Consider the following 27,653-nt stretch of genomic DNA (forward strand, 5'->3'; position numbering starts at 1 on the left):
ACTATGGAAGCAGCTGCTGGGTACCCTCAGGCCAAGCGGAATACAGCCCAGCAGGCCAAAAACTTGAGTGTGGGAGGGGTTCGGTAAGGTAATGAAAAAAGACTTTCAGTCTGCCTCAAAGTGATTGTGGCAAACCGTTAGGACTCAGGAGGGAAAAGCGATGATCTACATTTGTACAGTGGCTGTGGGGTGCTCCTGACAAATGAGGACATAGTCAGTTGGTGGAAGGAATACTTCGAGGACCTCTTCAATCCCACTGACATGTTTTCCACAGAGGAAACAGAATCTGGGGAGGAGGGGGAATGACTTGGTCCCATTCTTTAAGAAGATGGACCAGAGGTTGTACTCCAACTACGTGAGAATCACACTTCTCAGCCTTCCTAGGAAGGTTGATGTCAGGATATTGGAGAGGAGAGTTTGTTGAACCTATGATACAGGAGGAAGAAGGTGGTATTTTCATCCTTGTCACAAAACACTGAACCAGCTCTTTGTCCTCTCAAGGATATTTAAGTATGTGGGAGCTTGCCCAACCAGTCTACATGTGTTTTGTAGACCTGGAGAAAGCATTCAGTTGGGTCCATTAGAGTATGGACAAGATGGCGGCGCGCACAGACACAGCGACTCTATGCTCTCCACTTAGGTGCCTTTTTTTTTCCGTTTCTCCTCTTTTTCTTCTTCTTTTGTTTTCCTTATTGTGAAGCCAAATTTTCCTACAACCATCTGGAATTACGCAAGATTGGATATAACAGCCAGATTCCCATTACCAGTGATTATCAGAGGGTGCACAACATCCCCCCGGAGATAGCGAGAACACCGGGTGCTCCGTGGATTCTTATCGGCTCTGCCAAGAAACGCAGGCGGCGGAAGGAACGCAAACAAAAGCAGGGATGCCGGTCGGGCCTGCTAGCCAGGCTAAAGAGGCAGCCTTTCAAACCACCGCTCCCGAGCATCTTTCTGACTAACGCACGGTCGGTCGTCAACAAAATAGACGAACTGAACCTACTTCTCGCCGCACAGCGAATCGTCCGCGACTGCTGTGTCCTGGTCGTCACGGAGACATGGCTACGAGAGGGAATTCCCGACGCCTCCGTGCGGCTAGCGGGCCGCACAATGCACCACAGCGCACGACATTATCTCCGAACAGCAATGGACATACCCAGAGGGAGTACACATCATTGCAGGGGATTTCAACAGAGCATGCTTAAGAACTGTGCTGCCTAAATTTGTACAACATGTGAAATGCCCTACGAGAGGAAATAACACCTTGGATCATGTTTACTCAAATATTAAGCAAGCCTACAGATCTGTTCCCCTCCCCCACCTGAGCATGTCCGACCACCTCTCTCTACTCCTTGTCCCGGCATACACACCACTCAGGAAAAGGACAAAGCAGCACCATCAGAACCATTAACACCATTTCTGAGGAAGCTCTCGCTCAATTGCAGGACTGTTTTGCTCTCACAGAGTGGAGTGTCTTTGAACAGGATGACCTAGAGACTCACACAACCGCAGTGCTGGGTTACATCAAACACTGCATGGACACTGTCACCACAGAAAAGCGGGTCTGGGTCTACCCCAACCGTAAACCCTGGATGACAAGCAAGGTTCAGGCACTGTTAAAGGCACGCAACTCTGCATACAAATCTGGGGACCAGGACATGTACAGCAGAGCAAGAGCAGACCTTAAAAAAGGCATCAGAGCAGCAAAACTGGACTACTCAAACAAGCTATCAGATCACCTCTCTGATAACAACTCCAGGAAGGTATGGGAGGGCCTGAAACACATCACCAATTACAAAGCCAATGGGACAAATATAGATAACATGGACATCTCGTTAGCGGAGGAACTTAACCACTTTTTTGCCCGCTTCGAGAAAACTGCAGTCACCCCCACCATGCACACCACCCTGCCCACAGCGTCCTCTGAGCACAGCCCCCACACATTTAGCCTCCAACAACATCAGGTCCGCAATGTGTTCAGAGCAGTTAATCAGAGGAAAGCTGCTGGCCCCGACGGAATACCTGGTAGAGTGCTCAAAGCCTATGCCGACCAGCTGGCTCCTGTGTTCACCAGGCTATTCAACCTCTCCCTGACACATGCCACTGTCCCTCACTGCCTGAAATCATCAACAATAGTCCCAGTCCCCAAGTCCACCACCATCAGTAGCCTCAGTGACTACAGACCCATCGCACTGACTCCAGTGGTTGCAAAGTGCTTTGAGAAGCTGGTCGTAAAACACATAAAGGACTGCCTCCCACCCAGCTTCGACCCCCACCAGTTTGCCTACAGGGCAAATAGGTCCACAGAGGATGCAATTTCCACTGCTCTCCACTCTGTTCTGCATCACCTGGAGAATCCTGGGACATCAGTAAGGATGCTCTTTGTTGATTACAGCTCGGCCTTCAATACTATCATCCCAGACATTCTTATAGACAAGCTGGTAAACTTGGACTTCCCCCCCTCCACATGTGCATGGATCAAAAACTTCCTCACAGACCGTTCACAATCAGTCAAGGTTGGCAACCAGCAATCATCCACCCTGTCGCTCAGCACTGGCTCACCACAGGGATGTGTGCTGAGTCCACTATTATACACCATCTACACCAGTGACTGCACCCCTACGCACCCCTGCAACATCATCATCAAATTTGCAGACGACACCACTCTGATGGGGCTCATCACCAACGATGATGACACCGCCTACAGGGATGAGGTCCAGCGGCTGTCAGAATGGTGTAACTACAATAACCTCACCCTAAACACCAAGAAAACCAAGGAAGTGGTCATGGACTTCCGCAAAACAAGGACTGATCCTCCCCCCCTCTCCATAAAAGGTGACTATGTGGAGAGGGTGTCCTCCTTTAAGTTCCTCGGCACCCACATATCCGAGGACCTATCCTGGTCCACAAACACATCAGCCCTAGTAAAGAAAGCCCAGCAGCACCTCCATTTCTTGAGGGTTCTGAGATGGAACAGGCTGCAGACTGAACTCCTAGTGTCCTTCTACCGTGCCACTATCGAGAGTGTGCTGGTGCATGCCATCCCTGTGTGGTACGCTGGTTGCACAACAGCTGACAAGAAGAGACTACAGAGGATCATCAGAACTGCAGAGAAGGTGATCGGCTGTCCACTCCCCTCCCTGGACTTAATTGCCAGCTCGAGATGTCTCTCCAGAGCCAGGGCAATTACAAAGGACCACCTCCATCCTAACCACCACCTCTTCAACATCCTGCCCTCTGGAAAAAGGCTCAGATCCATCAGGTGCAAAACCAACAGACTAAAGAACAGCTTCTTCCCGTGGGCTGTCAGAACTATTAATGGAAACTAAGAGTGTGTAAAGACTTCCCCAAGGCATCCACCCTGACACTGCTGTTGATCATCTATGTGCAATATCTCAGTCTTTCCATGTTCTGTGCAATATTTTTGGCTCAAGTGCAATTATTTTGGTCCCAGTCTGTTTCAATGTTTCCTACACATACACCATGTATATAGTTCCACTCACACATGTATATATATACACTGCTTTTTATTTTATTCTATTTATTTATTTATTTATTTTCCACCTTCGATGTATATTGGTTTCTCTTTTTCTTACTTTAGCACCTTTGTGGTCCAGCTGTGTCCAATTTCGCTGTGCAAGAAACTGCACAATGACAATAAAAAGCTCTAAGTCTCTAAGTCTAAGTCTAAGTATCCTGTGGGGGGTGCTTGTTGCTGGTGGATCAACAAGGATCTTGTTTATGAGTGAGGGGAGAGGAGAGAGTGAGATTAACAGATGGATTGGGGTCACAGCTATACATGTGGACAGTGCACCGGTTCATCATGGTGAAAGTGCTGAGCATGAAACCGAAGCTCCAGATTTACCAGTGGATCTACGTACCATCACCTATGGTCATGAACTCTGGGTAGTGACCGAAAGATTGAGATCACAGATACAAGCAGCCAAAATGAGCTTTCTTTGGAGGGTAGCTGGCTGCCTCCTTAGAGATCGCATAAGGAGCTCAGCCATCTGAAAGTGGCACAGAGTAGAGCCGCTATAGCTCCACATCGAAAGGAGAGTCAGGCTTCTGGCAAGGATGCCTACTGGGCGCCTCCTGAGTCAGGTGTTTCAGTCATGTCCTACTAGTAGGAGGCCCCGTGGCAGACCCGGGACACGCTGCAGAGATTAAATCTCTTGGCTGACCCGGGAATGCCTCTATGTACTCCTGGAGGAGGTGACTGCTACCCCCATGACTGGCCTTGGATAAGTGGCAAATGGATAAAAAATTACAGTCAGGCAGCAGGGCATTTGATTAATGTATGGATTATTTGGTTTGTGAGATCAAATAACTCTGAGGACCAGTTAACTTTACTCATAGACCTGGTCACCAAAAGACAGCTCCAAGTGTCTTTGCTGCATTACGTGATAGAAACCTATAAAATTCACTGTTATTTGTTCACTGTTATTGAACAGTGTTCTGTCTTCGCTAGACATAAACTTAGATTATCCAGTTAGACAGACAGTGAATAGAGACGAAGCCTTTAAACTCAAAACTTGTTTACTTTGCTATACTTTTTACTTTTCTTCTTCAGGCATGTTAGTGTTTTCTGTACATGGCATTCTTTATACATTTCGTCTTTTTCTCTCATTTTTCTCTATTTTTGCAAAACCAAGTAAACACAAACCAACACAGATCATTATCATCTCATTCACTGAGCATTTTAATTGAGACTGAGTTTCAATGACGAACAACAACAATATAAACCTCAAAGTAGCCTAAATCGACCGTAACATCCAGTGACCTGGATACTATACACGTGAATATGAGTATATATATATATATATATATATATATATATATATATACACACACTTGCTAGAAAAAAAACATACAAATGATTCATACCTACACAGATTATCAAATAAGCTAGCAACTAAATTTACTCGCAATATTCATATATATGAACACTCTTCATTACTAAGGTAATCTTGGATCTCTGAGTCATCTGTGAAAATCTTTAAATCTCTACAGGTTCCAATGAAGTTGATTTCTTTGAAGGTCCTTGTATGGCAAAAATTCTTTAATTAATTAATGGATTAATGAAGTTCGACATTGACATAGATTTGATTACCTCTATATGCAACACGCATGTTCATAGGCAACAGCATTACCCGATTTTTGTTCTAGGCTGGACTACTGTAATTCATTATTATCAGGATGTCCTAAAAACTCCCTGAAAAGCCTTCAGTTAATCCAAAATGCTGCAGCAAGAGTCCTGACAGGGACTAGAAAGAGAGAGCAGATTTCTCCTGTTTTGGCTTCTCTTCATTGGCTTCCTGTTTAATCCAGAATTCAAAATCCTGCTCCTCACATACAAGGTCTTAAATAATCAGGCCCCATCTTATCTCAATGACCTTGTAGTACCATATCACCCTATTAGAACACTTCGCTCTCACACTGCAGGCCTACTTGTTGTTCCTGGAGTATTTAAAAGTAGAATGGGAGGCGGAGCCTTCAGTTTTCAGGCCCCTCTTCTGTGGAACCAGCTTCCAGTTTGGATTCAGGAGACAGACACTATCTCTACTTTCAAGATTAGGCTTCAAACTTTCCTCTTTGCTAAAGCATATAGTTCTGTGTTTATACACCTGTCTGCATTTATTTATTAATATTTATTCATCTCTCTCTCTCTTCCACAGCATGTCTTTATCCTGTCTTCCTTCTCTCACCCCAACCAATCGCAGCAGATGGCCCCGCCCCTCCCTGAGCCTGGTTCTGCCAGAGGTTTCTTCCTGTTAAAAGGGAGTTTTTCCTTCCCACTGTCGCCAAAGTGCTTGCTCATAGGGGGTCATATGATTGTTGGGTTTTTCTCTGTATGTATTATTGTAGAATTTACTATACAATATAAAGCACCTTGAGGCGACTGTTGTTGTGATTTGGTACTAAATAAATAAAATTGAATTGAAATTGAATTGAAACACAGGACTCCGTAAAGTGCAATGTGCAAAAAAATTGCAAAAATAAACAACACAAGACAGTGCAATACTAGACAGAGGAGTGGCCGCTGCGTGCTGCCCCGCCAGTCTCCACATAATAGGTCTCACCATGGTTTCACACGAAACCTCTGCTGATCCACACCTTTTTTCACACCTTGGCCATTCATTGAGGCATGTGATCAATAGTGGGTCAACGACGCTCTTTAGGAACAACTCTCACTAGGGATTAAATACCTGGGAAGCTTCTTGGATGAGAGGTGAAACATCTTCAAGAAATAGGAAGAAGTCCAGTCGCTTTCTTTCCAAGTTCCTCAGATAACCATCTCCTTGGTTTTTACTATTTTAAGATGGAAATGATTGCATTCACTCCATGTCCTTAACTTATTCTTACATTGTTTAATTATATCAGACTAGAGGAAAAGTACTTGTATACACACCTGTATGTACACCTGTATACAACAGCACCTGTGACAGGTGCAAGTTCATCTTGACAGTTATTTTCAATTCAATTCAATTCAATTTTATTTATATAGCGCCAAATCACAACAAAAGTCGCCTGAAGGCACTTCATAGGTACAGAGAAAAACCCAACAATCATATGACCCCCTATGAGCAAGCACTTTGGCGACAGTGGGAAGGAAAAACTCCCTTTTAACAGGAAGAAACCTCCGGCAGAACCAGGCTCAGGGAGGGGCGGGGCCATCTGCTGTGATTGGTTGGGGTGAGAGAAGGAAAACAGGATGAAAGACATGCTGTGGAAGAGAGACAGAGATTAATAACAGATATGATTCGATGCAGAGAGGTCTATTAACACATAGTGAGTGAGAAAGGTGACTGGAAAGGAAAAACTCAATGCATCATGGGAATCCCCGGCAGCCTACGTCTATTGCAGCATAACTAAGGGAGGATTCAGGGTCACCTGGTCCAGCCCTAACTATATGTGTCAGGAGAGGATATTGTATAATGTGATCAGCTATATGAAATGTATCTTTTTATTTTATCATTAAGCACATGTCTATGTGACTTTTCACCTAGTAACTTGTGTGATGAACCTATGCAGCTACTAACCGCTTCCTGTCTTCAGAGAACATTTAGATATAGAGAAGTGAAAACCTCAGCTCTTTTGCAAGAACATGCAAATGTAGAGAAGGGGAAAAACCCGCTGCTCTGAATGACGTCGTTACCTTTGTACACACACACACACACACACAGAAACATCTTGTATAAATAAAGGACGCAGGCAGTCATGAGACGCAGATCCTGTGTTTCATGGCTGCCCCTCGCAAGCGAAAGAACTGCAGTGTTTGTGTTTTTTAAAGTCAGGAGTCTTGGCTAAAGAAAGAACGGCAGGGTGATTTAAAGAAATCCCCTGTCATTTAAATTGGTCCTTCGAGCCTAGCGATGGAAACAACAGACACGTTTCTGTGACTCCAATAAGGTCTGACTTCTGCATCCTGACGTCATGGGTAAACCAGCACCGAAGTCTGTCGACAGCCCTCTCCAGGTAGAGGTGAGAGTCCTGGGCGTAAATTCGCATCCAGGCCGGTCCTGGTCCACGACGCTGGGATCCAGATGACCTGAACAACCAGCAAAAGATGACTGAGGGTGAGAAAACACTGTTGGTTTTAACCCAACGGAAGGGTTTGAAGAAATAAACGTGTGAAATAGGGTTTACGTTCGCCACAAGGAACTGTGTTTAGAGTGGTTTTCGAAGTGACCGTGAATTACTTCGTGACAAATTAGCGCGCAAATGTCTATCTGTGTGTATGTATATGTGTTTTGGAAGTAAGTTGATTTTACAGCACAATAAGCTGCTGAACTACTTCCATTGTTTTTATTGTTTTCTTTGTGTATCCTGCAAAAGCTCAAGTACTGGTGATAAGGGGGAAAAGGTTGGGCTTTGTCTCATAAAACTGACACCGCTCCAGGAATAGCCCGGAGTAGAAGGGCGTGTCAGCAACCACCCCCGAGTCTAGTACCAGAGAAAGCTTTGCAGTTCTGTGATAATGGGGAATCAGCCCACAAAACTCACTGCTGACGAGCAGTGGCTAGAAAAGAAATGTCCAGGCGCCGGACAAATTAGTGCTTGTAGATGGAGAAAGCCTAAGAAAACAAACCGTCCCACTATACATTCACCCATATCTAGGAAGAACATAATAATCCCTCATCAAGTAAAAGATTAGAGATTAAAGTTTAAAAAGGGCTGGATACAGATCCAACTGAATACATATAAATACAAGAGAAATAGGTGTAATAAACAAAAGGTTAAATTAAATTAGAGCTTATCTTTAGAGTATTCAAACTGATAATAGGAAGGATAATAACCTGTAAATTGGTATTAAAAATAAAACAAGGTTGGGAAGACAACCAAGCTGAACGAATAGAATAAATAAAAGCAGATAATTCACACAAAACATTTTAAATAAATGAGAGAAATGCATAAGGTATATTAAGGCTGTGTCATTGTTCACCCAAGGAGAGAGTGTGAAAAAGCAAATGTCTCCAGCTTGGGAAGGTGTGAAACTGCAGGTCACACAGGCCCAAGATGGATACATAATAAAATATAAAATAATAAACTATTGTATATTAGTAATTAAGTAATGTATTGTAATATACTATAGCTGTTATAAAAAAGGAATAACAAAACAATAATAACATTAATAATGACATACTATTAATAAGAAGAGGCACCTCAGTCAGTTATGATGTGAGGTGGATAATTGTTGAAAGTAGTCTGATTCAAGCTTAAGGTTTGCTCAAACTCAGTACAATGATATTATGAGATGAAGAAAATAAGGAAAATACCTAATCTAATCAGGTGCATGGAGACACTTGACCTGGTTGTAAACCTGTCATCCTAGATGAGACATTGTTGAGATGAAGAGCAATCCTATACTAACAACTAATAAGCCAGACCCTGTATACAACAGCTAAAGCTACAGGTTTGAGAAGCTGAATTAAATATGTGAACACTACCAAGCTGATGAGCAAGTTACACATTTTTTTTATTTTATTTGTCTTTTAGAGCAGAAGCTGCATATTAAAGCTCACACATGCAGCTGTCTGTGAGCTCAGTTTTTCTTCGCACTTCTGCTTTGTTTCTGGCAGCAGCTCTTTCTTTTTCTTTTGTGTCCTGACTCATGTGTGTAAAGCCTTCATGCCATTGGCAATTTGTTTTTGTTTTTGTTTGTTTGTTTTGTTGGTTTGAAAAACAAATTTGTGATCATACTTGTGAATCACAGTGACATATAATGATTAGGCACATGATTTAACAATGACGGGTTTTAGAGCTTTGAGCTATGAGCTGTAAGCAATGTAAAGTTTTTTCCTAACTTAAAAGTTTGAAATATGTAAGATGTATGAATTCTTTGAAAAATAGGAATTGCCTAAAATGCCTTAAGTCAAAATGTAGTGTTGCATCTACAAAGAAGAAAGCAGAAGAAGCATTCAGTAACTTGAAACTAGCATTACAGACAAATACAGTTTTGGCTTTGCCTGATTATGATAAGCCTATGGGCAGAAATCTGTGCCATCAGAAACTGAATTTGAATAAGTTAAATTTGAATTTGAATTGCTCAGATTGAATCTGAATTGTAACTTGAATAAATGCTTTTGAAAACTGAATTTGAATTAGTCTAATTTGAAATTGAATTTATGGTTTGAAAATGATCATCACTAAATTGAAATTGAATTTTATATATTGAAAATGACTTCATTTGCTTTGAAACTGCATTTTATCCTTTAAAAATTCAGCTCTCGAATAATTTCAGTTTCACTCTCACCATTCAGTTTCAGTTCTACAATTCAGTTTTTTGGAACTTACATCCGGTTCCGGTTCAAGAGTAAACGAGCGCAGATTAATAGAACTACGTTTTACTAGCGGACCGAAAGTGTTACTGACGGGAATCTACAGCGTCTTGAGCTGAATTAAGACTTCAGAAGTCATTCGTCATGTCGAATGACCAGCGGATAAACTCTCAGGTTGGTAATAAATGTATTACATGTATAAGAACAAGCGTCATGTTAACAATTGATATCCGTACAGTAACTTTTATGCTTATTGTAGCTGTTAGCTAAAAACGCTCATTTAGCCTAGTTTGCCCTGGATTCAGCTTTGACAAACAAATATGATCGACTGTTTCTAGTAGAATTCCAAAGTTGTCATCTTGTACCCTGTCAGAGCCCTGTATGCTTGCAGAGACCCCTACAGTAGGGAAACATGCAAAACAGTGTCCAAACCTTTGTATTTTAGCTTTATTTATGTCTCACACAGCATCCCAACTCTTTAGCTAACTTAATAACTTTAGCTAAAGTGAATAGTTAGTCTAATTCATTAGTGCAGCATTACTGGATCACCTCTGTTTGAAGTGATATGATATGTGACTATCACTGTGTTTAACTATCATAATAATTCTTAGGGTACTGAGTGCATGCTTAATTAGTTGGTTTTTTTTTTAAACATACTGCTCCATTGCTATGTTTGACAGGCTGAAGTTGTTGGGTCACCTCCTAAATCGACCATCTTTTACAGGTGTTTTGTGCCAGAAATGGAGTGTCCACTGAAGACTGAAGATACTGAATCTCTACGCCTTGCCATTGATCCCTCTTGTGCCTTCATCTAGACAAGAGACATTAACTTAACCACTCTCACATGCTCTGTACCTACATCACCTTCCCTGACAGTCGTAGCTCGGCTCATCTGAGGGTGAAATTATAAGAATGTGTTATTTTGCAAAGTGCTCTCTAGGGTTCCTAAATAAAATATGGCATTGAGGTCATTTCTTTTGAATTAATCCCTTCTTCTGAAATATAAGAACCTCTCCTGGTTTAAATGGCACTTCGGATTTCCTTACTTTCTGTTCCACTCCCAACCCCAAATAGATGCTGACACAGTAACATGGAAGAGGGAAAGAAGTTGGAAAGGACTACTATAAATAAACCTAATGCCTAACAATGAAAAATGTAAAATAAGAACAACAATAATAATAAAGATAAAAGATGAAGTAACAAGTTTTTAATTTTTAGTTTATTCCAAATGATCATCCAGATGTCTGTGACATGTGATGACAAACACCATAATGGAAGGCCTTTGTCATCACATGCTTAAACTCATCATATATTTTTGCATATGCTGAACAGGCAGTCAGACATGCTGTAACTGTGGGGTAGAAAACTGCATGAACACCATACGGCAGGGGTCTCAAACTCCAGTCCTTGAGGGCCGCTGTCCTGCAACTTTTCCATGTGTCCCTGTTGCAACACACCTAGTAGGTCATTAGCAAGACTATAGAACTTGACTGCATGCTGAGTTGGCAATTCAGCCATTTGATTCACGTTACAGCAGCTCATGAGTGAATGAACATGGTGCAATAAAAGTATTTTAGAAGTATATTGTCATGATTCGGCTGTGTGGCAGGCAGGAAGTGGACCCAAACGCAAGCTCGCGGAGGCAGGAATAAACTCAAAACACAGCTTTATTGCTGGACAGGAAAACGGCGAAGCAAACTGACATGAAACTAAACTGGGAAACAATACACAGGTACACGGAGAAACACACGGCCATGAATGAGGGAGAACGCGACACTGACACAGGGAAACGCAGGGCTAAAATACACTGGGAAGTAACGAGGGGAATGAGACACAGAAGGGGAGCACAGCTGGGAGAAATCAGAACTGACGAGACGAGGGAGCAAAGTAGAATACACTCACAAGAGACATGGACCTTCAAAGTAAAACAGGAAGTAGCACAGACGCAAACTAGACTAGGGGAGACGGAGCAACTAAGAAACACAGAACAACAACAAAGAGACACAGAGGGCAGCTATTAAATACTCAGAACTAAAGAGACTACAAGAAGGCCAAACTAAGACACTAGACTAAAGAATAAACTGGGGGAACAAAGGGAACAAAGGGAACTAAGACCACAATACAAAACTCAGAGACACAAGAAACTCAAAACACTGGGTCACTGACCCAGGACCATGACATATATGTTTCCAAATACATATGTTTACTTAAATTTACTTGAGTAGGTAGGGTTAGGGGTTGCCACCTCAGCATGCAGTCAAGTTCTATACTCTTGCTAATGACCTACTAATTGTATTCAGGTGTGTTGCACCAGGGACACATGGAAAAGTTGCATGACACCGGCCCTCGAGGACTGGAGTTTGAGACCCCTGTCATACGGAATATGACAGGTGTGGTTGAACTGCATGAAGGCTCTGAAGTTTCTCTTCTGGCAGGACAGGAATGTAGCCTTGTCCTGTGAGCCACTGTAAGGATGTACTTGGAGTAGAACTGGACTGTCACCGGCCTCAGGCTCTTCACCTTTTCAAAGACAAAGCAGTCATTTAGATAAAATATTAGATATTGTTTACCTGTAAATGCACACAGAGAATTTAGAAATGTAATTATTGTCAAGAGTGAACAAGCACTGATAGTGTAATCTACAGCTGTGGCCAAACATTTAGAGAATGAGAAGTGTTGTTTGTTTATTTACAAAGTTTGCTGTTTCAGTGATAGTTGTATATCATATTATATCACTTCAAACAGAGGTGATCCAGTAATGCTGCACTAATGAATTAGACTAACCATTCACTTTAGCTAAAGTTATTAAGTTAGCTAAAGAGTTGGGATGCTGTGTAAGACATAAATAAAGCTCAAATACAAAGGTTTGGACACTGTTTTGCATGTTTCCCTACTGTAGGGGTCTCTGCAAGCATACAGGGCTCTGACAGGGTACAAGATGACAACTTTGGAATTCTACTAGAAACAGTCGATCATATTTGTTTGTCAAAGCTGAATCCAGGGCAAACTAGGCTAAATTAGCGTTTTTAGCTAACAGCTACAATAAGCATAAAAGTTACTGTACGGCTATCAATTGTTAACATGACGCTTGTTCTTATACATGTAATACATTTATTACCAACCTGAGAGTTTATCCGCTGGTCATTCGACATGACGAATGACTTCTGAAGTCTTAATTCAGCTCAAGACGCTGTAGATTCCCGTCAGTAACACTTTCGGTCCGCTAGTAAAACGTAGTTCTATTAATCTGCGCTCGTTTACTCTTGAACCGAAACCGGATGTAAGTTCCAAAAAACTGAATTGTAGAACTGAAACTGAATGGTGAGAGTGAAACTGAAATTATTCGAGAGCTGAATTTTTAAAGGATAAAATGCAGTTTCAAAGCAAATGAAGTCATTTTCAATATATAAAATTCAATTTCAATTTAGTGATGATCATTTTCAAACCATAAATTCAATTTCAAATTAGACTAATTCAAATTTAGTTTTCAAAAGCATTTATTAAAGTTACAATTCAGATTCAATCTGAGCAATTCAAATTCAAATTTAACTTATTCAAATTCAGTTTCTGATGGCACAGATTTCTGCCCATATAAGCCTTTCTACTTACATGTAGATGGAGGTGCAGGCCTGTGCAGCCGCAGCAGAAGCAGTAAAAAAGTCAGCTGACATTGTTTTAGGGCACAATTTAATCATCAAAGTACCCCACGCAGTGACTTCAATTTTACTCCAAACCAATTTGTCCTACCTCACACATGCAAGACAATTGTCGTATGTTGGAATCTTGTTGTCACAATCACACATTAGAATCGAGAAGTGTGGTCAGTTGAACCCGAGCACACTTTTGGCCTCGCCCGAAGGTCATCCACACTGCTGTATGCAAAAATTAGATGAGGAGACAAAGCCGCGTGCTGACATTTACAGCACACCACAAGCTGGTTTCAGTGATGTTTTTGTAGACGTCTCAGCGTCTAAAAATAGCCTAGGACGAAACTGTGTAGGTTATGCAGTAACTACAGCAGATAGAGTCATAGAAGCGAAACCGCTAACATCCTCATACTCTGCACAGAGTGCAGAACTAACAGCAGTCATACGTGCATGTGAATTGCACGCAGGCCAAGATATAAATATATACACTGACAGACAGTATGTCTTTTCAGCTGTGCAACACTTTGAGATCTTCTAAAGACACTATTAGAAGTAATTACATTGCCAAAACAGTTAGCATTATGTAAATGTGCTGCACATCAGAAAGATGAATCAGAAATAATTAAAGGCAATAACTTTGCAGATCAAGCAGCAAAGTTAGCCGCACAACAAACTGTAGACACATTAATGTCTGCATCCTCTATGCAAATACCACTTGATGTACTTAAAGATGAACAAAAAGCAGCAGCAATTACAGAACAGAAGAAATGGTTAAAGTGTGGAGCGCAGCTAGAAAATGATCTTATGACTTGTGAAGGTAAACCAGTACTCCCCAAGTCCCTGTGCAGAACAGCAGCATTAGTGACACATGGGGTGACCCATGTGTCCTCAGGGGGGATAGTCCAGGTCCTTAATACACACTTTTATACTCTAGTGATTATAGACGTATTCACAAAATGGCCAGAGATTTATCCAGTGTAAAAAGCAGATGCAATCTCAGTTGCAAAAAGCGAACCTTTAGAAAAATCCGTCAGAGAAACAACTCTGGCAGAATGGATGGCAAAAATACTACAAAATAAGGATATTGTTTTGAACAATAAACTGCCGTAAGACTTTTCTCCAGTCTCTTGCAGGTTGAAATCAGGCGAAAGGGGTGTTCAAGAGGAAAAATGGTAATGGAGGGCCAATATCAAGTGTTATTGACAACACCCACAGCTTGTAAAATTGCAGAGAGACCCTCCTGGATACATCAGAGCCACTGCAAAAAGGTTGAGGTCCCGAGAAGCCCCGACACCAAGGAGGAAGCACATTAGGAAAGCCTCACCTACGCTTGGTTGTTCCGGGGGTGAGGGTGGCAAGTGCATTTTGGGCCCCCGTTGGGTAAGCCTGCACTCTAATCTCTATCCGATCAACTTTAGGGCAGCCAGGTGTAGGTGTGATGGACCTATGTGCACCCATGGGAAGGGGAACCCTCCTGGTCACCTTGACTACAAAGCTCACCCTTACAGGACCCCAGCTGATGTCAACAGCAGCTGAAGCCACGAGGCAGACAGAGAAGATGGACGTACGACAACTTACACCTAATGGACATGACACAAGATCACATCCATCCTTGGATGAAAAGTGCCTGATACAGATACGTGTTTAACAAAACCACAGAGAAAGACTGTTATGTCTGCTCGCACATGCCAAGCATATTAACACAACCATGTACGGGAAACACCCTGGAATAAGTGCACTAATTTTGATCTCCGACCACATCTTCAGAATGACTTTTGTAAAGTGCACAACAACATCATCATCGTCAACCAGGAAGAAACGCTCAACTTCAGCACTCAGACCACATGACTCAATTTGGGAAACCGATATACCGGAAGAATTCAAACTCTGGACAACTGGACAAAAGGTACTCAACTCACTCTTCCTGTGGGCAGGAGTTGGAAAAACGTGCTCTCAGAAGTGAGATACTGGACTAAAGATTCGGCTTGTTTCTCAAAGCATCCTGGAAGGTCAACGAGGGACAAAACCAAGAAATAGACGCTCTCAGAATTGCTGTAATGCAACATCGTGTTTGCACATGATCCTGGCTGAGAAAGGAGGATTGTGTGTCTTATTCAACACCACATGCTGCACTTACATACCAGATAATGTACATTCTTCAGACATGAATTCAGATTTTAAAGAGACTGTTGATTGTCGTTGGACTTTTCTTGATTTTATTTTTTATTTTTCTTTATTTGAGTTATTCCTTGTTTAAAAGCTGTAATTTCACAGATGATAAGTTTATCATTCACAGCATACGCAGATGTACTGAAATCAATGAAGATCATGAAGACTTCTTTTCCTATTTGTTAGATGAAGATGAAGTGTAACTAATGATGTAGTAGCTGAGAATGTGAAAGACAAGTAGTTACTCACTGATGAATTGTACATTTCATTTTGTGATCAACAGGAGGGAATGTCAGGAGAGGATATTGTATAATGTGATCAGCTATATGAAATGTATCTTTTATTTTATCATTAAGCACATGTCTACGTGACTTTTCACCTAGTAACTTGTGTGATGAACCTATGCAGCTACTAACCGCTTCCTGTCTTCAGAGAACATTTAGATGTAGAGAAGTGAAAACCTCAGCTCTTTTGCAAGAACATGCAAATGTAGAGAAGGGGAAAAACCCGCTGCTCTGAATGACGTTGTTACCTTTGTACACACACACACACACACACACACACACAAACACACACACACAGAAACATCTTGTATAAATAAAGGACGCAGACAGTCATGAGACGTAGATCCTGTGTTTCATGACTGCCCTCGCGAGCGAAAGAACTGCAGTGTTTGTGTTTTCTAAAGTCAGGAGTCTTGGCTAAAGAAAGAACGGCAGGGTGATTTAAAGAAATCCCCTGTCAATATGCTTTAGGAAAAAGGAAAGTTTTAAGCCTAATCTTGAAAGTAGAGATAGTGTCTGTCTCCTGAATCCAAACTGGAAGCTGGTTCCACAGAAGAGGGGCCTGAAAACTGAAGGGTCTGCCTCCCATTCTACTTTTAAATACTCTAGGAACAACAAGTAGGCCTGCAGAGCGAGAGCGAAGTGCTCTAATAGGGTGATATGGTACTACAAGGTCATTAAGATAAGATGGGGCCTGATTATTTAAGACCTTGTATGTGAGGAGCAGGATTTTGAATTCTGGATTAAACAGGAAGCCAATGAAGAGAAGCCAAAACAGGAGAAATCTGCTCTCTCTTTCTAGTCCCTGTCAGGACTCTTGCTGCAGCATTTTGGATTAGCTGAAGGCTTTTCAGGGAGTTTTTAGGACATCCTGATAATAAAGAATTACAGTAGTCCAGCCTGGAAGTAATAAATGCATAAACTAGTTTTTCAGCATCACTCTGAGACAGGATATTTCTAATTTTAGAGATGTTGCGCAAATGGAAGAAAGCAGTCTTACATATTTGTTTAATATGTGCGTTGAAGGACATGTCCTGGTCAAAAATGACTCCAAGGTTCCTCACAGCATTACTGGAGGCCAAGGTAATGCCATCCAGAGTAAGAATCTGCTTAGATACCATATTTCTAAGATTTTCAGGGCCGAGTACAATAACCTCAGTTTGATCTGAATTAAGAAGCAGAAAGTTCGCGGCCATCCAGGTCTTTATGTCTTTAAGACATTCCTGCAGTTTAACTAATTGGTGTGTGTTACCTGGCTTCATGGACAGATAGAGCTGCGTGTCATCTGCATAGCAGTGAAAATTTATGCTATGTCTTCTAATGATGCTGCCTAAGGGAAGCATGTATAATGTAAACTGGTCCTAGCACTGAACCCTGTGGAACACCATAATTGACCTTAATGTGTGTGAAGAGGACTCTCCATTTACATGCACAAATTGGAGTCTATTAGATAGATATGATACAAACCACTGCAGTGCAGTACCTGTAATACCTACAGCATGTTCTAATCGCTCTAATAGGATATTATGGTCAACAGTATCGAACGCTGCACTGAGGTCTAGCAGGACAAGCACAGAGATGAGTCCACTGTCAGAGGCCATAAGAAGATCATTTGTAACCTTCACTAAAGCTGTTTCTGTGCTGTGATGAGCTCTGAAACCTGACTGAAACTCTTCAAATAAGCCATTCCTCTGCAGATGATCTGTTAGCTGTTTGACAACTACTCTTTCAAGGATGTTTGATATGAAAGGAATTTCATGAATTTCTATGAATTTGTGCTAAGATACAGGAGCATGTTTAGGAGCATGCCTCTAAGTCAAGTCCCCATGCTACGGTAGTGGTGGAGTGTCTTACTGCTATAAGGCATTCCTGGCATGCTCCACTGATTCTGAGCAGTTTGAGATTTAGTACACTGGATAAGTGAAAAGACCGAGATGGAAGGTAAAATAACAAAACTGGAAGAAGAAAAAATGCTCACCCTCCACATGCTGGGACATAGGGAGCTGGTCCAGTTGCCCTGAATGTGTTGTACACAGTCCTTCCTCGACCTCGTAGGTACGTTCCTCTGTATGCTGCTGCCGCAGTGGGCACTGGGCAGGGAAATCCTGGTACTGAAGAAAGAGAAAGGGAAGGGGAGCAATGAAAACCATGTCTGATGTCACAGAATTTCTCCTTAAGAAAGATTATTTAAGTAGTGTTTACCACTACTGTTGAGAAGCATCTTTGGCTATTATTATTAAAAGAATGTGCACTCTTACTTCTAGCTGTTGGGAAAAACCCTTGAAGAAGACAATGTAAAAAGAAAGAGAGAGCATAGAGTGTCAGCGAAATGAAGCTATTGCGTTGGTATTATTATTATTAAATGATTAATAACCTGAGGTGCTAGTGACAGTAAGCTTAAGAGCTGTGGTGAGTGAAGGTTGAAGAGATCGAAGTGCCATTTCCAACTCTAATTATATATCGGAATAGTGACTCATTGATTGAACTGATGAAAAATACAAGTGTTTTGAGGTAAAGGAGGACATGCTCACAAAGGGACAACGAGAGGTTTGAGCAGGTGATTGTTCCTGTTCATCTTTTCTCACCTTGATTTTTGAACCCAAGAGTTAGAATGATGACTCATTCCAGCACTGCTTTTCTATGCTACTCATATGGCCTAAATAAAATTAAATATCTTGCTGAGTTTATTAGAACTTAAGAATACTGGCAAATACATAACCTTTGGATATTTTAATCAATAAGCCCCGTTTTAGGCACTAGACAGGCAGTAAAGATTTATCACTATTTAAAATGGTGCTGCAATACTGCTGTTTTATTTTATTTATCCCAGTGCCGTCCTATGTCACACCTTATATCTGTTTGTACTGAGTGCTTAAAGGAAGTTTGAACCAGATCAGAAGGTGTTATAAAGAAAGACACTGGTGTCTAACTAAATCTTTAGCAGATCACTTAATGCCAGGTTCTACTGTTGAAACTGAAATCCATGTAACAGCTCACCTGTGTGGTGTGCAGAAGAACACAAAACAATATTTACCTTTAGAAATGACACAGTAAATGTGTCACATGCGTAAATGTGCACAGCACCATCATTGTTAACTGTATCCCATTTAATTCCAGATATTTATTAAAATTTGCATTATATACTGTAAGATTCAGTCATCAAAGATGGTGATTTCTTTTGGTAATTTCTATAATTTGACTTAAAAGCTGACAATCTAAAGCTGCAAATTCATTGGCTCAGGTTAAAAAATATCGTGATGCCTGCATGTGTCTTGTACTGTGACTTCACCCTCTAAAAGGATAAATCCTACAAATAGATATTTAATGAAATGCCACTTAAAAACCTAGAATCAGGACTTGCATGTTATGGAATGAATAGCATGTACACAGCAGGTAATATTACAGCTGGCCTTATTGCATGTGTATTTGCAGGACGTTCCCTTTCACAGCACAAAACTTTGGAGAGGTGAAATTTAAATGAATCATATATCTGTTTTCTCTTGCTCTTTCACTTCAGGGTTACCTGGAGATGAGCACCTATGGGACTGTGCAGACATGGGGAGTCCCATGGTTGTTGGTTTCCCCGATGTATAAATCCTGCCAATCCTCCTGGCACTTAACAGCGTACACTGTGTTACTCTGTTTGTGTCGGGGGACCCGATCCTTGGGGTGGACCAATTTTTGGCGCAGCGTGTTTTGGAGTTTGAAATCAACTTTTGGAGATTTACTTACCTGGATGATTGAGCATGCATCAAGAAATGGCTATTGTCATAACTGTGGTAAAAAGTTGTGCATTCTGAAAGTGCCATACCTCTGAATGTAACGGTATAAAAGAGGCCTTTGGCTAAGACTAGCTTGCACACAGTGTGTGAGTATCATGTTATGTTGAATGAGGACCAAACAGCAGACTTAGCATACATGCTTATTCAAACTGAAAGCTCGCCTTGACTGGCTAGCCAGAAAACACTTTACAGGGAGTATTTTTGCAAGCATTAAATGATCAGATGAAAGATCAGTTGCTGATGAACTTACTTCTTTTAAGGATTTAGTATCCCTGGTCCTTAGAATAGACGATTGGCTAGGGAGAGCGAATTAAAAATGAACTACAAATCCCACAGGGTGCCATTTCAGGCATGTCCGGTGCTGATTGCTACTCTTCCAACTTCATCAGCAACTTCTGTTTCCAGACTCTCGCGCCCCCGTCAGAGTCACGACCCAAACCTATGGAAATTGGGCTCTCACAGCTGACTCCTGAGGAGCAGCAGAGAAGCAAAGGCCTCTGTCACACAATTAAAGGAGCTATTCACGTTGGCCCCAGTCTTGTGGCTTCAGTTGTAGGTGGCTGCATCTCTCACATGTCTCACAAATCAAGCCAGTTCACTCCAGTCAGTTAGCTTTGCTACTTGGTACTTTTGATTCTTCTCTTCCTAACATGAATTCTCTGTGTCTTCAGTTGTCTACGTGCTGGGCTCAGTATTCATCACTCACCTGTTTACTCACCTGGTCTCCCAATGCTGGCCTATTCTGCTTCATGGTTCATGTTGAACACTCACCTGCTATCACCAATTGTCAGGACTTCAGAAAGGACAAAGACTGAACATCTTAGCTTCTCACTCCGCTGCTTTGGACACTCACCTGGTTGCCTCCCCCTGGAATCTGCCAGATTCACTCCTCAGACAATATCCTCTCAGCTTACCTGTTCAAAGTCAGTGGAGTAACGCACCTCTCCATTCTTTAAGCGAGCTCATCTCCTGTGATGCTCACTCTGTATGTTAGCGAAATTTCTTGTGTTTAATAAAATTTTTATTCAAAGTAATCAGCTGTCCATTGTCTCTGCATTAGTTTTGGCCTTCATTACCCCTGATATAGCCCTTCAGGGTCATGGGTAAAATTTTCCAAAGGGTAAATATCATGGTCCCTGTGTCTACCCAGCCGCCTGAGTTAGGAAACTTGTTTTCTCTCGCTCTATCTCTTGTCTCCTCTCTGCTTGGGTGGAGCTCAGTACAGGCTCCCGCATTTGGCCCAGTCACCTGCAAGCAGTTACTCACCTCTGGCCCATTATCCTGCTACTCCCACCCACTATTTATGGCAGTGACTCAGTGCTTCTTGTCGCTGTATCATGGTATTGGGTCGTGTGACCCAGTGTTTGAGTTTTATTGTATTTTGTTTTCCATTTGTGTTCTAGTTTCAGTTTAGTTTACCTTACTAAGTGCTACGATGCCTAGGTTGCTGTGTTAGTCCTTTGCTTTGTAGATCCTTTTGTGTCTTCTCTCCTGTTCTAAGTCTCCCTGCTTCATGTCTACCTGTCATGTTTCATGTCTGTGTGGTGCTTGTTGTCAAATTCATCTCATGTCTGCATCTCGTAATGTTTCCTGTTTATTTTGGAAGTCTTGTTTCCATGTTCTATGTACTTAGTTTTCGCTTCCACTGTGGCGTCATTATGTTCATTCCAGTCAGCTGTTTCCTCATGTGTCTCCACCTCCCCCGATCACCTCATGTGTGTATTTAAGCCCTCCGTCTTCCTGTGTTCAGTGTGGTGTCGTCTGTGTTCCCTTCCCCATGTCTAGTTTTAGATTTCATAGTGTCTCTTCATGTGTCATAGTATTATCAGTGTTCATAGCTTTTATAGTCTCTCTTGTCATAGTTTATTCATAGTTTTCTTAGTTTGGTTTGAGCTGGTTTGCTTTATTTTTGTATGTTCAAGTATCAGCCCCAAATAAAGGCTCGCTTTTCGTTAAAGTAAATTCCGTCTCACGTCAGTGTCCACACTTGGGTCCTCCACTCACTCTCTACTCGGTCTGCCTCCCGCAGACCATGACACACTGGAACGTTGTATAACTCACGTTAGTGTAGCCCCAGGTCTAACCTTCTCTTGTGTTTCCCTGTGATTTCCTGGCTTTGATTGACTGTTTATTGTATATAGATTCCCTGGACCCATCCTTGTTTCCCTCCCATGGATTCCAGAGCATGAGTGTTTGGCAGAGTCACGTGGTGTATCAGAAGAGGAGCGTGTGGTGTGACCAAAGTGGAGCGTGGTGTGTGGATCAACAGTTGAGTGTGGTGTCCCTCTCCCTCCTTCCCGTGGATCCTTGGAACCCCGGACTTCCCCATATTTGTATATAGCTCACTTGGTGTTTGTCAATAAATCTTCATAGCACTTTCTCCCTGAGTTCAGTCAGCCTTGACAGAATGTTCTAGTCATTATGGACTCAGATTCTGATCCAACTTGCCGAGCTCTCACAGCCCAGGAGGTGCTGCTGGCTCTTCACGAGCGAATGTTTGTGCACCTATAAGGGGAAATCGCTAATCTAAGTCAGGTGGTGGCACAGCAAACCCCACTGACAAGCTCTCCACATTCTCCTAACTTATGTGCAAATTTAACAAAAAATTAAGTTATATACAGTTATTTAGATTAACATGCAAGAAATACCTATGTGTTTTGTTTTACTGTTCTCTCTGTACAATGACAGCTTATGATTATTATTATTATTATTACTATTGTCATTATTATCATTATTGGTCAGCTTATTGCTCTACCAGTAATAAGCTGGCTAAAGGAGGAGACAAAAGCATCAATACATAGTAAGCTCCCTGCCATGCATGGTTGGTTTTACCTGACCCAAGGTCCAGCACTCTGAGACTGTATGCTAAGTAGAAGGAAGGAGGCCACAGACTAGTGAGTGTCAGAACAACTATCCAGAACGAAACAATAGAGATTCATGAGTACATCAGGAAAATGTACTTAGATGGCCAAAACTGACCATGTGCTTCGTGAATACCTCAGGCAGCAGAAACCCAAGAAAGAAAAGGAGCAAGGAGAAGAACCATCATGGAAGGACAGGGCTTGTCCATTGTTGGTGTATTGCTTGCAGGTGAAAGTGGTGGAATCCTTCACATAGATGGATTTATGTATTTAAACATCTTTTCTTATATTCCCTTCTGCAACAGTACATTCCTTAACCTTTACTCTGTCTCTTGCACTCATCCAGTCTGGGAGAGTGCAGCCTGTCATCTCCTGTAGGTAACTGGCATTGGACAGGCACCTCATACAATCTCTGTAGATTATAGTAGAAGTAGAATATCAGCGGTACAAAAGAATCTCAAAGCCCTTATTAGGTATGTATTTTTTATATATATATTTTTAAATGACAGATGGGATGGTGAAAAGGATTTGTTAACATATATGTCATCATCTGAAGAATAATGAGACTGTATATTGCATCTTTGCAGGGTGTGATCACCAAAACATGTTTTTGCGACACACAAATACAAGATGCATACTTGGCATATTTGACAGGATTTCAAACTAGGTGGAAGTGCTTGATTTTGAAGCATCTGAAGAGGATAATGCTCACAATGATGTAAATTGTGAAGTATTTAGCAAAAATTTACTTTATGAAGGGGACTTCATAAAGCAATACAGTTATAGAGTATATAGTGTCTAATGTTGACATTAGAAAGTGTTCATAATATTTCAGTTAGGTGCATTGGTGATTTAGTAGATGATCCTTACTTTATAGCAAGTTCTGTACCAATATCTTCAGCGAGACATATCCTCATCATTCAAGAGATGGCAGTATTATTTAAAAAACATTTTTAAGGTTATTTAGCTTGTTAAATACATCCTTAAACCACAGGATAAGTTTCCAGTATGTTCCAATTCTTAAATCCTTGACTCAGATTTTGGGCAAAGAAAATGTTACAGACAAAATTCTGATGAAAGAACAGGACTATTTGTCATCTCCTAAAACGAATCATATTGTGATTGTACAAGATATAAGGAGAATTCTTTTTATTACAAAAAACATACAGTTACTTTGTAACCTTGGTTCTCTGAGTGAGAGACTATCTCTCCACTCCGTTACATATTCCATATGTACGCGGTAACACTTTAAGACACCCTGCGAGGAGACAGTGTAACCAAAACCCTGGGTGAGTGTCGCAAGACGCGCAAAACCAGGGGAGATCAAATGATCACCAGTTTCATGTTTGCACAGCTGTTTCATACATGAGCTGTGGGGCGTGGCTAGGCTAGCCGGAGTGTCTTAAAGAAGTATCCATAAGCCACAAACAAAGGGGGGGGGTCATACCCCTTACTTATGGAATATGTAGTGGTGAGATAGTCTCGATATAATAGAGAACCAAAAAATTACACTTGAATTATAGATTGATGAGTCTGAGATTTGTAATCCACTGGAAACATCAAGAAAGGAGCATAAAATGATGGCTCTATACTGTTTTTTTGGCAACATTCGTCACTCATCTCGATCCACACTGAACTCTGTATACTCTGCCCTTTTGTGTAAAGCAGCTGACATCAAACCTTAATTTCAGAAAATTCTCACATATTGGATGACATTTTTGAACAGGAATTGTTCCCTTGGACCATGCTTCAGTGTTTTCATTTCTAAGAAATATTTGATATTTTTTGAACTTGCTATTTTTTGAACTTCACATTGCTATTTTGCACTTTCTGTATAAATTGTCTGACAAAACTGACTGTCCTCAGCCAGTGCCTGCAACCTTCCCTTCACAAAACAAGATTGGAGCCAACATACATTAAAATTGGGCCCTCATATGACTGCTGCCATTCATTAACAGACACAGAATACCTTTAACCCTGTCATGCATGAATTATGATGACCTCAATCAGGATTTTTTTCTTAAGTATTTTTAGTCATCTTTTCATGCCTAAAGATGAATAAAAATACTTAAGAAAGAAATCCTGATTGAGGTTGTCATAATTCATGCATGACAGGGTTAAATAACAATAATTACAATGAAACACACCATACATCTATAGTAACATTAAATGTCCAGTGGGTGGCAGGGTATGCAGTGACACATCAGTGTTCAGTGTAATGGTTTATGTGCAAGTATACCATCAACACTGACACAAATACGAGCAAACAGCCTTTGAATAACTGTCCACTGTCGTGACCACTATGATGAAAGGGTTAAATGAGCCAAAGACATTGACCTTGTTGTTGCTCCAGTCCATAATGAAAAAAAAACACATTGCCTATCTTGACTAAAAACTCTCTTAACACAGACTTCACACAACCGATTCAACAACGTGTTTCCTTTTTTGTTTGTTTTTCTTTTACAAAAGAAAAAAATGTGTTCTGTCTGGCAGTTCTCGCAATCAGAGCTGCTAAACACAATCTGATTTTGCAAGAACAACTAAATACAGTGGTCCCTCGCTATAACGCGGTTAACCTTTCACGGCCTTGCTGTTTCGCGGGGGGGGGTTTGTGTGCAATTTTGCATATAATATAGGAATTGAGTATAAATAGAAATGCACAATGCCACCAACTGATGCTCCTGTAAGAAAAAAACACATCCATGCAGGACCTGGAACACATAAATTAGAAAATACACAGATGCATAAATCAAATCTTCTCGTAGTATGAGTGTGGGAGAGAGAGAATGCCTGTGTCTTTGTCACCAATGAACTTGATAATGAGGCTGGAAAATCACAATAAAATCCCCCAGGAGCCAGTGGCACACACAGAACCAGTACAGCCACACCATCCACTGCTCCCAAGGGTATTAAAGACCTGAGGCCACACATCTCAGCAACAACCACACACCCATCCCAGGAGGAAAACACGAAAGGCCCTATATGGGGTAATGAGCAGCTGACCCCGCTAGAGGCTGGCCAACCTGGTTTGAGTTGAGAACAGGGTCCTAGGCAATCAAGAACCACCCGGCACACTACCAGGTGGTTCTTGATTGCCTTTTGGACATTGAGATTTGAGGCGCCAACTTATGAGGCACCTTCATTCTACAACAGTTACCTATCAGGAAACAAGGTACGCCATGGTTTTGACATAAGGTTCTTCTGCAGGTCTTCCTGATTTTGTAGAGATTGTCCAAATTGCACTTTTTGGGGAAAGAGTGCATTTTATTATGAAAACACACGCATCCTAACATGACGAACACTACTGTGGATTTCATTTGGAGAAGACAGATCACATTGTTGACCAACAGAGCCTCAGTGATGCATGTCCTCTGTTTTTGCAGGAAAGCACATGGTGACACTGAAGGGCCACTTCTGTCTCCAGTGTTGAGTATGATGTAGATACATCATATCTTCTGTCTCCCAAGACATGGAACAAATCGTAAGATTCTAGGTCTTGATTGAGCAAGAAGACAAGAAATGCACTCTCAACTGTGGATGGGTTGTTTGCAATTGTCAAAAAACAAACTCCAATACAATGATGAAGACTTTAAAAACCTCTTCACTCTAAACTCGACAAATAAACTCAAAAATGAGACACACTTAAAGTGTATGCACCACTAAACTTAATATTGACAGCTATGCCCCAGGAAGACATCCTTGATAAATCTGATGTGAGCTCTTTCATTCTCCTTCATTCAGTCTGCAAATCTCTCAGTGGACTCATGTGATGCTGTGATTCTGATTCCTTCCTCCTTTGTAAGGCAGAACCCATGGCCTTCTGTGTTTCCACATTCTAAACTTCTCCCACAACACTAAGTTGACCCTGGTATTTATTTAACCAGGAAGATCCCATTGAGATTAAAAACCTCTCAAGGGAGACCTGGCCAAGATAGGCAGCAGCGTTTGTCTCACAGTTACAGAAATTACTCAATTAAACACAGGCAGCAACAACACACATGCAAAAATAAATGAAAAAATAAAAAAGTAAAGTAAGTAAAATTCAATACAATTCAACAACATTCAATAAAATTCAAATAAAAATTTAAAAAATCTGTTAAAATGACAATCAATCTAATTGAAACAGTGGCATTTTATGGACCTTGTTTCTGCGTTTGGCTTGTGGGTAGATGGGGATGGTCTCTGAGACTGCAGATGCCTGGTAGCCTCCTGGGAGCTTGAGAGCTGCAGTTGTTGTTTTGGTGTGCCTTTGTGTCTACCTCGGTTGGTGGCGGTTGTTAGGGTTTTGTATTGTTGATTGTCATTTATGCTTAGAAAGATTTATGCCATATGCTTAGAAGTATATAATCGATTGTGGAGGTTTGATCCTTAGGAGGTTTGATCCTTAGTAGTCTGCAGAGACACGTTGTGTGCATTCCAGAGCACTCTGGGAGCATGGGAGAGGCTGTGCCTTGTCTTATTGTTTTATGGTATAGGAGGACACCTTCTCTGTATCTGGTTAAGCATAAGAGCCTTTTGTTTAGATGGACCGCTAGACTCCTGGCACCAGCTTTGGGGAGTCTTCAAGGGGTCACATCTTGACCCCACACATATACACACATAGACACACACACAAGGTATTCTTTGTTCACATGTATACCTATGTAAGATGTCATATGTTAATGAACCTATGCATATTCATGTAACCACAATAAAAGAGCAGTGTTACGGGGGAGCGGACGAGAGCAACTGGGGTCAAGCGAAGGAACGGCGCCTGTCCAGTTCTCTCCCGTGCACGTAAAACATAAAGGACGTTTCCTACTCGTGTCTTGCTTTGCTGTGTAATTACATTGTCTTCAACGTTTTAGCGAATCGGGTTAAGCTACAAACCTATCAGCGGTGAAGGACTGTGGTAGGTGCTGCCTGAGGGTCTTGAGATCTGGAGCTTGAGGTGCTTGTAGTGGTGGAGGCTTGCCTCATCTGGATGGGGCTGGGTGCTGGGCCTGTGCCCTCAGTGCCCGAGGTTGCCTGGTGTCTGGCTGAGTCCTTCCTTATGCGTGGGTGGTCTTCACCTGCCTGGCCATCTCGCCCTGTAGAGTGGATCAGCCCACGTTGGGATGTCCGGTCTGCACCTCCGGGGCTCTTGGGT

General features: G+C 41.6%; 1 protein-coding gene across 1 annotated transcript in view; it reads right to left on the bottom strand.

The window, feature by feature from the left end:
* Nucleotides 1-27,653, bottom strand: part of LOC109194314 (uncharacterized) — a 78,566-nt gene that overhangs the window by 42,801 nt on the left and 8,112 nt on the right. Inside the window, exons 2-4 of the mRNA XM_019358375.2 lie at nucleotides 19,915-19,960; nucleotides 18,141-18,161; nucleotides 17,861-17,993 (exon numbers count right to left, since the gene is read on the bottom strand). Of these exons, the coding sequence (XP_019213920.2) occupies nucleotides 17,861-17,879 (19 nt within the window). The 5' untranslated portion in view covers nucleotides 17,880-17,993; nucleotides 18,141-18,161; nucleotides 19,915-19,960. The remainder of the gene's footprint in view (nucleotides 1-17,860; nucleotides 17,994-18,140; nucleotides 18,162-19,914; nucleotides 19,961-27,653) is intronic.

This window comes from Oreochromis niloticus, linkage group LG4 (assembly GCF_001858045.2).
Source record: "Oreochromis niloticus isolate F11D_XX linkage group LG4, O_niloticus_UMD_NMBU, whole genome shotgun sequence".
NCBI lineage: Eukaryota > Metazoa > Chordata > Actinopteri > Cichliformes > Cichlidae > Oreochromis > Oreochromis niloticus.